This window comes from Echiichthys vipera, assembly GCF_963691815.1.
Source record: "Echiichthys vipera genome assembly, chromosome: 3".
In the NCBI taxonomy this organism is placed as follows: Eukaryota; Metazoa; Chordata; class Actinopteri; order Perciformes; family Trachinidae; genus Echiichthys; species Echiichthys vipera.
Genome location: NC_139828.1, coordinates 30,078,007 through 30,090,375, shown reverse-complemented (window position 1 = coordinate 30,090,375; position 12,369 = coordinate 30,078,007). Strand labels below are relative to the sequence as shown.

The 12,369-nt window shown below is 41.2% G+C and overlaps 1 protein-coding gene across 1 annotated transcript in view; it reads left to right on the top strand.

Annotated features, from left to right (window-relative positions):
* The window catches only part of naaladl2 (N-acetylated alpha-linked acidic dipeptidase like 2), a gene marked incomplete at its 3' end in the record, with an annotated part of 492,390 nt that overhangs the window by 132,222 nt on the left and 347,799 nt on the right, over positions 1-12,369 (top strand). The window contains exon 4 of the mRNA XM_083911485.1: positions 587-854. Coding sequence (XP_083767611.1) covers positions 587-854 — 268 coding nt within the window. The remainder of the gene's footprint in view (positions 1-586; positions 855-12,369) is intronic.

The window sequence follows — 12,369 nt, the reverse complement described above, 5'->3', positions numbered from 1 at the left end:
TAATATGTAAAACAAAGAAAAGGCCACAAGTGGCCAGACTGGCTATCAAAACATTCTCTGCTCAGGACCTGAGCCATTACTCCACTAAATTCTACACAACAGTTGTTCACTGCTATATTAATGTGCTGAATGTTGAGTAGAGCATAGTTATAGGACAGTATGACCATCTTAAAGTCATTAGTAGGCTATATGTATAGTGGAAGGGAGCTAATGCATGTGGTAGATTTTCAGAAGAAATTGCTGCAGCAGTTGATTCAATTACATTAGCATTAAATTGCCATTTCAAGGTCAGGCCTTAGAATTTACAAAACAAACGACAAAAACATGGTGTTATTAATGAGGTCTGGACAAGAACTCTTAAAGATAACTTTCAAAATACTAGAGCACATATTGTAAAAGTCCTGGATCCGGGGATTTTATACATTTTGGTGATTTATAGAAATACAAGGCTATTGGTTCCTCGTACTGGACATCAGCAACAAGTCAATACAGTGCTGTAAAAATAGGTCATTTTGAGCTCAGTAAATAATCCATAGTGTTGTATTGCATTATATAACGCACACTTCTCTTTGTCTGCTGCTTCTAGGTCTTTCTCCAGCCTATCAGATGACAGCGAGGAAGCCACAGCCAGGTACCTGTACAGGCAGTGGGTGGGACTTGGTTTGACTGATGTCCATCTGTCCAATCACACAGTTTTGCTCAGCCTACCTGGTTCCACACCCAACACCATCACTGACAGGTCAAGTCACCGGTGTTTTCTGCCAAACGGAATTCCCTGTGACCAGCGCGGACCAAATGACCTGTCGAAGCAGCAGCTCTCCTATGCAGCCTACTCTGCTGTTGGAAGTCTGCAGGTATTGTACCATTGTCCTGTATTCAGAGACCAAAGGTTACTTCAATCTCCTGGCTGCTGCACTCTTACCATGCTCTTACTCCACCTCATCACCTTCATATTGTCAGATCGTCTAAGTCTCAGGGTAACCTCGAGCTGACCCAGTGCAGTGTTCGCCCCAAGTAGGCTGAGTTCTTTGCAGCAGCCCTCGTTTGGCCCCGACCTGCAGCCCTTTGCTGCATGTCATACCCATCTCTCCCTCCCTCATTTCCTATCATTCCCCTCTATAACAAAAGCCATAAAAGTAATCTTGAAAAAAAAGTCAAAGTGTCCAGCCACAGGCTACCGAAGGGTCATCAGTAAAGGTCATAGCCAGAGGTTGTGTCTTTAAAAGTTACTGCTTGGGGAACCACATTTCAAGGCGGTGCCTCAGAGCTGTTATTTTCACCAAGTCAGACAATGATGCAGATTTAAATCATACTTGTGTTTTCTGATAGAATATCAAATTGATTTGTGGCATAAACAGGAATAGTTCTAGATAAATACTCATGGGATACCACAGATTTTAAGGGGTGGCAAAAACATTTATATATAAGATTTATTTGCAAACAATCAGTTGGCTTGGAAAAGCCCACAAATGAAGAAGTGTTACCTAAAAAACATTACATTATTTTGGCATGAGTAAAGCATTGAAGGGAAATGCAATATGTATGAATTCATTGGGTTTTCCCCCCAAATCATTAGATTTATTTTTTACATAAGCCCATCACTTGGCCTAAAATGCATCCACAACAGTTTATTAAATACTCTTACAATTATGTGTTAAATTATTTTTGTAACTTTTTTTACATTTGACAAGAGAAATAGACGGATTGAAATTGAATTTGAAAATGTGGTGAAAGTGCAAACTCAGGTACTAAGCTTTGAATGAACTAACTTAGGTCTATGTGTCTTTGTTTGGGGCTGGGAGCGAGTCCTATAGTGCTTTTTTAACTGCTTTTGTATGTTGCACTTGTATGACTGATCTTAAATATGGACATGTTGTCTTCAAAATGAGCAGTTTCGGTGTGGTTTGTAGTGAGAACTGCTGAATTTGGGTTAAGTCAGGTTCAATCCGTCCCTCACACAATCAAACACAAGTTACAAAACACACTTCAACAAAACAACCTGCCACTATCCATCTGCTGCCCTTCTGTACATAGTAGAAGCTGGCAACCATACACATATTTAACAGGAAGAAAAGGCATTAGCAGTCATTGTGTGTGGCCCAGGAGAGGTGAGGTTGCACAGCTTGGGTGGGGAGCCTCATCTCTTGCTGCATTTGCACATCAGATGTTTACTCTACTCCAACCAGGCACAACTTATTATTTATATTTTTTTAAGTAGATTGTCCAAACTGGGATGACAGCTGGGGTGGAAAGGCTTTTCATCTGCCACTCTATGGCATGTAGATATGTCCTTAACATTTATCTTTAACTTCTTCATAAACCCATTCCAACACTGTTGTTTTAAAAACACAAAGTTTAAGGCATTGTCTAAAGCCTATTTGAAGACAAATGTCTTATATCCATACGCTCATTATATACTTTATCTGATCCACATAAATCTGCTGCAAACTGTATACTCCTGCACTCACTCCTCAGCAATTTATTTAGTATTTAATGCCGTCGGGGGCGGCAGTAGCTCAGTCCATAGGTGTCTTGGCTGGGAACCGGAGGGTTGCTGGTTTGAGTCCCTGTGTGGACCATGAATGGAGCGTGGACTGGTGGCTGGAGAGGTGCCAGTTCATCTCCTGGGCAATGCCGAGGTGCTGTTGAGCAAGGCACCAAACTCCCAACTGCTTGGGGCGCTGGTCACTGGCAGCCCCCTCGCTCTAACATCTCTCCATTAATTGCATGTATATAGGTCCTGTGTGTGTATTTCGGGCCTGTATAACATGATTAAAAACAATAGAGTGAAAAAATCAAATTTCCCCGTTGCGGGATAAATAAAGTAATTCTTCTTCTTCTTAAGCATAGTTGAAACTTGAAACCTTTTCACAGTGATATAAGCTTTCAAAATTACTCTAAAGCTTGGAGCAAATTTTAAGATTGTTTTTTAAGATGGAAATGCCACTGCAGGTGAGGCTGACGTTACATAATTACAAGCTGGAGTAACATTTTACCCAACAGAGTGCATCGAGCCTTAATTAGTACTTGTGGTATATGAAGCACTTGGAATTTGCTTAGCATTAACTGTTGACAGTCGTGTTTGTCATGCCTTGGTGTTGTTCCAAAACATTCAGCTAAACCTTAATGGCACTCCCACTTTTGTAACTCCAAACCCCTTTTAGAGGGGCGAGCACCCCAGTTAGAAAAAAACACTCTTTTCATACGACTTTTCCAAGACTGCAATTACTGTGGTGATAACCACGTAATCATAACCAAAATAATTGTTAAAACTACAAAAATAAAAATGTAAACTACCTTTAATATAAGGATTAGACTCTTGACAAAAACTGTAGTTCATCCAGTGGCCACTTGAGGCTGGCTCCAAAGCAGAGCATATCCCCATAGAGCCCATGTTAAAGTGCCCAACCATACAGCAGAAATAAACAGCCCGGTATCACACCACAGCGTGCAATAGATACGTTGGTCCACCTCGCAAAGTGTGTCACGTTTAACACGTCATGAGTGTCACAGTTCGCCTTACCAAAGCGTGAAGATTATTTCGCCCATCTAAATGAATAGAGGAATAGCACGAACAGTTGTTGCACTAAAAAGTTGGCCATATTTCGCAGTGGACTTCAGGCTTTTTTTCTACTCCAACTAATCTATTTCACACTTGGCCTTGATAAAATGCGACGCTCGTGCTTTGCGAGGTGGAACAACTTATCTATGGAACTCTTTGATGTGATCCTGGGTTGAAATAAAGCCTGGTACAAAAAACTGTTGAGGTCTCTATGGATAATTTCACAATATATGACAACTGTACAAGGTGAATTTGTTTTATAACTCACCCGTTTAAATTACAGTGTTTCTTGTGAGTTATTTAAGGATCCCTTTCCTATGGAACAGCTCTATACCTTGTCTTTTTAGTAAACAAACTTAACACCCTCATGTTATTGATCTTATTTGCACAACAGAATGTAAATTCTGTCTCTACGTGGTTGCATGTTTCCAATTCTCAGAAAACTCTGGCAGGTTGGAGATTCATGTGTTCAAAGATCGTTTGTTAAATTGTTTGGGAAGATGCTCCACACAAAGAAAAAACGAAACTTATTAGAGATCCTTTATTGTTTTGTTTGAGAAGATGATTCACTCCTACAAACAAACAACTAAAACAGAAATAAACAAACTGAAATTCTTTCTTTATTTTGTTGTGCTTGAAACCAAAAAGTGAATTTTGATTTAATTTTGGACTGTTTCTGTTGAGGAACATTATTTGGACCTTTGGGACCATTATTTAAAATACATTTTTCTGATGATGAGTGTAGCTCATTGTGTAATATTGATTTAAACTGAGTTTGCATTGTAGATCTGATTATTGATTGTATAATTGTGATCCTTCTGTCCGGTGATTTTTAATGCCTTTTATTTATGATTTATATTATTAATTTATCCATGTGAGGATTGCCCTTTCAATACGAACCTAACCATTAAATTAAAAAAAACATTCAGGCGTTCTGCTACAGTGCATTGGAAATACGTGAAAACCATGATTACTTTAATTTTTTTGTCACTACCCATAAAGAGAATATATCTTAAAACTCTATAAGTTATTTGATCTATAAGCTGTTATTAGTTTTTAAGATATGATCATTTTATGAGTAGAGTGTAAGGGTGTTTTGATAATTTAATCTGCAATTGCATCAGTCACCACAAATTTGATGACATCATAATTGTTTACTGTGGTCACAGGAGAGACAGCCTTCTTCTGCTGTAAAAAGAATGAATCCTCTAGATATTAGCGTACAACATAATAGTGTTAAAGACAGAAGCCTGAGCTTTCTGCTATAAAAGGAATGCATAATCTGTTATACTTTTCTTTAGATCCTTTTATAGAGCATTATGTAAACAACAATCTCCCACAACCATTACAGGGTTTAATAAGTGTTGCATTTTGCACATAGACTATAAAAAATGGACGTAGCCTCTCGGTCCGGGCCCGTTCTTTCAACTTGATCCAATCATATTTTCCTCTTGGAGCTGCCATCTTGTTGGACTTTGACTCCTCCTCATTTCCTTTTACCAATAAAGGGCATTGATGTGACGTTTTATGGAGGGAGATACGACCGTCTGGGTGATGTTTACAGAACTAGTCACATTAGCTCACATTGCTCCACTGCCCGGTAGCTAAGCTAACAGCACATGCTACTAGATAAACGGGAATCGGAGTACAACCAGCATTTATGATCTATGATTTAAACTGATATTCAACACAGTACCATGTCCATAGACTGTGAAACACCGACCCTCGCGGCCCAAATCCTCCCGCTGCTCCAGATTAGCATCTAGTGTATTTGTCATAGATAGCAGGCTGTATTGGTCATGGTGCATGGTTTAATTAGCATAACAAAGCTAACGTTAAATTGGTGTGTTACTAAACCATCTATTTGTACAGTTGATCGAAGAGCAAACCATCTTGTCACTCATTGTGACACCACCACACGAATGACTGCAGTCCAGGTCAAGGTAACGGAGTTAGCATGCTAATCCTGACAGCTAGCCTCCGAGGAGAAGTGAGGGCCAGAGGTTAGCTGTCACTCAAGAGGCTGTGCCACTAATTATTCATAAACTTTAACCTCCAATAAAATAAAAACTAGCGTGGTAAAAATTCACCCTATAACTAAGTGTTGTCATGGAGATATGACCTAAGATGTGACCTAAACATACAGACTAGAATTGTTTTTTTTTTTTGTAAAAAAGCCCTAAATAGGTTTAATTATGATGTAAAAATTGTTTAACATGGGGCTCAATGAGAAACTGCTCTATTGTGCAAACTACTCCTACTGGACACTCGTAGAACTGCAGTTTTTGGTACTTCTTTATTGGATCAACGAGGAAGTTGCTATGGTGGGGGCTTGGTTTTGCACCAGGCATCATGTAACGTGATGACAGCGCTTTCTGCTGCAAAAATAATTAATGCTCTAGCTATTATGGTTTTTATTTTAGATCGTTTTATACATGAAAATGTAAACAATAACCACTCTTGGCCTTTTTATTCTCAAAGAGTTAAATTTCAGTCCGTATGGACTTCTCTCAAACCTTCTCAAAACTTTGTGGACTGTTGCTGTAGTGATGTGTGGAATCTGGCGACTTCAAGCTAGCTTCTTAATCTAACTTGTTTGTCTTTGCTAGCTTAGAGACAGGATTCATTTGGCCCCAATGAGCTTTTTTTGGATTAGCTCGAAGTAGGCACAGTCAGTTACAGCCAAGATGGCGACCTCCAGATCCACTGGGAACCTATTTAAAGGAGCAAAAAGCGTCACCCACACAAACACACACTGAACACAACCATACCGAGCTGCTAACAACTCCAGCTATGGACAATAACCCATGCTACATACCCAAGTAATATAGCGACATGTGCCTGTTACACTAATTAAAGCAGACATTTTACTTTATGTTGTTACCAGAGCCAGCTCTGAATCACTCTGCAGCCCCTTTAGCTCGAAAAGCGCTCTCTACCTCGGAAACGCAAGGCCAATGTTGATTCAGATTTTATCCCTTTCTTTATCTTACAACTTCTTTGCCAACGACCATTGTTTTTCTTGAGGCAATGTCGGGTCCTGCTTGTCTTCATTTGAACGTTTCGTTATGCTGTCTGCCATTTCAGTTTGAAAATGCTGCCACTGCCACCACCACTACTCACTGGCTGATGTGTTTTATAGGGAGAAAGGGGGCCAAGTGCTCCCAGAGGAGGGAGGAGGCAGCGCTTCACATGAACGCACATGGACGTGCGGCCGGACCGGCTTGTAAACATGAGGCTGGAGATCAACACAGAGAGCAGATTTGTGACATTATCCTATACTCCAGTTGAAATTACACCTCTTGTTCTTCACGTAGCAATTTTTTGATTCCTTCAGTCTGGAAATAATGCATTTCCGCTTGTTGCTCCTTTAAAGCTTTATTTTGGCTCGTCAGAGCCCTATAGGTGATGTCACAGAGAATATTTCATACAGTCTAGTGTTACCACCCTGAACTTGTTTATTAGTGAAGAAAGCACAACTTTAAATTCAAAGTTGAATGAGTTATTGGAATCATGTTCTTACAAATTTACACATGTTAAACCAATATCTTAGAAAGAAAGAAAGACAATAAAATGTGTTTGAATCCAGCACTTTATATAGCACGAATATATGTTACAAAATAAAAACTGTATGTTCTCTAGATTGGAATGGGTCATACTCGAGAGGATAATTTTCCCTAAAACAAAACTGAAGGAAAAACATTCCCAGTAGGGCGCCTTAGGCCATCTCTGTCAGACAAGAGGTAGTTCACGCACATTATACATTACACGTATTTAAGACCACGCCAGCAAACTCGGAGCAGAAACTGTGAAAACCTTCAGCATGGTATGCGTCATGCTAGACGCACTGTTAGTCTTTTGCTATCCTTAAGGAGTGTGAAGGTTAATGGAAGTCATTATGCATGTAGTCCGCCCATACGCGCCAGCAGACACACATAAGCAAAGAAAGACAGTCACACTATTTTTAGAGGGTTGTACTTCTAAAACTTTGTATCCTGGGAACAGAGAAAGGGGTTGAAGGAGACACTTGTTATTCCCTTGAGCCCCTGCCGGCCTGAGGGCAGATGAAAAGTTGGAGTGATTCTCTGAATACCAAGTTTTCCTCCTCTTTTCTCTGCCTCCCTCTCGCCTCGTTTTCCTTTCTCCGCTTTGCTCGATCCATCCAGCTGTCCACTCGTCGGAGTCTACCCAAAGGAGGGTCACAGTCATCCATCACCAGATTATTTCCTAGCTCCGTTCCTGCACGCTGCCTTGAATTAAGCGGCAGTTTGCTGGATCTAAACATGGCTTTCAGACAATTAAATATGGCGTTTGTGATGGATGGTTGGCGGCCCAGAACAAGTATACCGGGCTAATATGTCCTGCTGTTGGTCTAACTGTTTTGCTGGTTCTGCGGAAACTATGCTCTGACACACGCACGCACACACACACACACACACACACACACACACACACACACACACACACACACACACACACACACACACAAAGACAGATAGATTAAGTAAAGAAAATAGCATTATTTTCTTAATGTGGGCCAGAGGAAGAGAATGTGACAATGCATGTTTTATGTATCCTCAAAACAATTTCAGTCAAAAGCAACTGGACTGGTTATTTGTCTAGGAAGACGTTTCACCTCTCATCCAAGAGCCTTCATCAGTTCATGTACGCATCTGACCAGGCTGGCACCTCTCATCCAGCTACCCCAGCTGGACCTTTGTGAAAACGGCAGCTGCTACCAGAAAGAAAACCAAAGTGGTTGAGAAAGAAAAAGAAAACAACAAACACTGCATCCATGTGTATTTCAAACCCAGTAACACACTCAGACAGAAACTAGTACATCCCAAGGACAGAACACCACACACCCACAAAAGCAATCTGGTTTATGCTGTCCAATGCAACGAGGAATGCAACGAGCTCTACATTGGAGAGACAAAACAACCACTGCATAAACGCATGGCCCAACACAGGAGAGCTAACTCATCAGGCCTGGACTCCTCTGTCCACTTACACCTCAAGGAGAAAGCCCACTCCTTTGATGACAACAATGTCCAAATCTTGGAAAGAGAGGACAGATGGTTTGAAAGAGGAGTAAAAGAAGCCATCTATCTAAAAGTAGAGAAACCATCGCTAAACAGAGGAGAAGGGTTGAGACACCACTTATCTCCAATTTACAATGCTGCCCTTTCATCCCTTCCTAGGAGATTCAACAATCTAACCTCAAAAAACAACTGTTCACAAACGGCCTCCTGTAACCCCAACGACTGTCGTTCAGACTCAATAGAGCACTAACGAAGTCGAAACCAACGACTGCCACTCTAACGACGGGCGTTGGCACTTGGAGCACAAAAGGTTTCAGTGACATCATCGGCCTTGTGAGAGGTTAAATACCTGGATCTCACACCAGCTAGTTGGACCAGTCCCAGCCTGGTCAGATGGTACATAAACTGATGAAGCCTCTTGGATAAGAGGTGAAACGTCTTCCTAGACAAATAACCAGTCCAGTTGCTTTTGACTGAAATTGTTTAGAGGATAACAATGACCTTGACGAATGAGAACATTCACAGGCCCATGTTTATGTAATATTGCTATATGCCGATTGGAGTACACATTTCACACATTCTGCATTCTGTTATAATGGCTGCACACTTATTTCCTTCCAAATCCTCCTGTCGCAATTTAAGGAATACATAAATGCCCCCCCTCATTCCTCCTGATTATTTGTGGTATGATGTGTTGTTTTGGAAGGGGGAGGGTTTAAAAAGGGGATAGCATGCAACGTTGTTAGAACAGTGGCGATCAATTCATCTTGTTAAAACAGAAGCAGTTTATTTTTTATCATCTTTTTATTTCAGAAGTATGTCAGTAATCACCAATGGCTAAATGTACGTCAGAACCACCAACAGTTTGGACCAATCAGCATCCTGTGAGGAGCTACTGGCAGTTGAAGGGGGGTTTATAAACAGTAACTTCCAGTGAGAAGTAGTTAATAAGCAGAGGAAAGCGGATTATAATATTTTGTTAACATGCCTATTCATGGTTGCACAGCTGCTCAGTCACAGTGAATCAAAGGTTCATGTACACAGCTTAGGACCTTAACTGGATACTTGTTTAGATGGATGACTACATACAGTATAAGCGATCGTTACTACACTGAGTTTCTATCAAACTCATGGCTGTTGGACAAGGTTGCTACTGTATGGTGTTGTTTGATCCTGTGACCTTCTTTTTATAGGGCAGTTTTTCATAATCCCTTAATGTGTTGTAATGTGTCTTCTGAATATGTGCTGTGCATGTTCTATTTTTGTATTGGGAGAGAACATTCTGCAAACAAAATCAGACCCAGTTTTATTTTGTTTGCTTTTAAGATGAGGTTTAGGAGTACATTGGAATGTTTTAGCCCGCCTGATACATAAATCAGGACACATGTTATTTTTTACGATATATGAAAGAAAATAACCAGTTATGAAGAATGGGAATGGAAGGCAGAACGTGACACCAGAGACAGACCCAGTTATCATAAGAGCTTTAGGACTTGTAAAGAACACACTGAGAAAATACACAAACAGCATCCCAGATGACACCAACATCTATGAGGTTTAAAAAAAAACCTGGCATCGTTCTCATTCACCAGAGGGTGTTACTCATCGAGTGAAGCGTGAGACCAGTCTCCCTGTAGAGCCACAGGACAATTTGGTCACAGCTGCATGGACTAGAGGAGAAAATCAGAAATCCTTTTGCTCAGTTAAGTTCAATGTTTGGTTGTTACTGACTAAGCTAAACGTTCGCAGCGGCTTTCAACTGCACTTTGCTGTGTAGTACTTGAGTAAGTGAGCGCATCACCATTCGGCAAGTCTGAGGCCCAATCCCATTTGTCATTTGTACCCCTACCCTTTCCCTATCCTTTGCCCCTTGAAACAGTGTTACAACGGGTAAGGGTTGAAAATCTACCCCTACAAAATGGGACACCCCTTTCAACGTGATACGTCATTACGTACGACTTTCCATAAGCGAACGCAACGTGTCGTCATCTGTCAACGCCTGAGGTGGGCTATTAGCATCCTTTTGTGCATGTCAGCAGCAAAGTGAAGACTTGTCAGAAAATGTATTCAATGCCTGGGAGGGCTGGTGGACCAGTCTATGATATGTAGTACAGAGTACAAAAAAGTTTGATATTTTTCTTGCACAACATTCTATCTAAGGGGTGGCACGGTGGTATGGTGGTTAGCACTGTCACCTCAAAGCAGGAGGATTCCTCGTTCGAATCCAGGCTGGGGCCCTTCTGTGTGGAGTTGGCATGTTCTCCCCGTGGCTGCGTGGGTTTTCTTCGGGTTCTCCGGCTTGCTCCCAAAGTCCAAAGACATGCACGTTAGGTTAATTGATGACTCTGTGAATGTGAGTGTGAATGGTTGTCTGTCTCTGTTTGTCTCTATGTGCCCTGTAATAGACGTCCTGTCCAGGGTGTACCCCGCCTAACGCCCTAGGTCAGCTGGGATTGGCTCCAGCCCCCCCACGACCCCGATAGGGACAAGCGGTTGAAGATGAATGAATGAATGAACATGCTATCTAAAGCAGGTATGTGGATTGCAGTTGCAGTGCAGCCGTGGATTCTATGTAATAATGAATCATATCCTATAAACCCCCGTTTGAAATGTGTGGATCTGAAAACTCTCGGTTTGGAGAGCTATCTAGCCCTCCCCTTTAGCCCTCGATGCCAGAGGGAAATTGAGATACCTCCTCACGTGAACATGCAAAATGAAGGGGTACGACTAAGGGGTGAAATGGGATTGGGTTTAAAGGCTCATTTATGCTCTAAGTAAGAGACACATACGGATACGGACAGAGCCTTCAAATCATGGGGGCAGTGTGGGGAACTGTACACAAAAAAGTGCTGTGAATAGCCTGAGCGAGCAAGTCATCAAAAGCCCCGACGGACATCCTGAAATACTGAAAGCGATGTTCATTGTCAATTTCTCTCATCTGTATAACCAATGTGTGGAATTCTCCGTCCACACTCTGGAATGTCTTAAGTGTCTCACAGACCACCGCCGTCTACAACGCTGCCTGCCATTTTGCCTCCTTCTCAACAGACGCAGGATCGTTATCTCCTCCATCGTCGGCATGTTTGTTGTCAAAACAATTTTTTTTTAAAAACTTTATTGGAGTAACTTACAACTTAACAATCTGAACGATGCCCTCTAGAGGGTCTTTACCTCAACGTCCATTCCAATGTAGAGGACGCATGAAAGCATGAGGGCAATGATGTTTAGAACGCTGATAACGTACGTCTTTATTTACACACAAAGTGGAAGCATAAATGAGCCTTAAGTATCCTCAGTTCAGTAGTAAATACAGTCTGTTAATCCAAGCCGACATGTTCGGGTCAGCACAAAACTAACAAGGTTAATAGCTCAGCATCCTAATGTTTACACCATAGTGTTATGTATTAAGATTTGTTCTGTGGCTTTCGCTGTCTATAAATAGGCTTTTAATGAGGAAGTAAGGTAACTGAATATTTATTCACACAAAGATATGTTCACATACGTACTGAAGACCTCTTCTGAAGACATATAAGAACATGTAAGTGATTGTTGCAATATATTCCCCTGATAAACAGCAGAATGTGTTCTTGGACACTTTGTGGGCTCTTAGTCATCTAAAAATAAATGGCATTAGTCATGCTTCTTAAATATTTTATAAATGTAGAGTATATTCATACCGTTTGCTTGTCTCCATGCTGCTTACATTAAAATGGCTGTGGCTGACATGTCAACTAAACGGGATTGTGCTTCCGCTTGACTTACCAA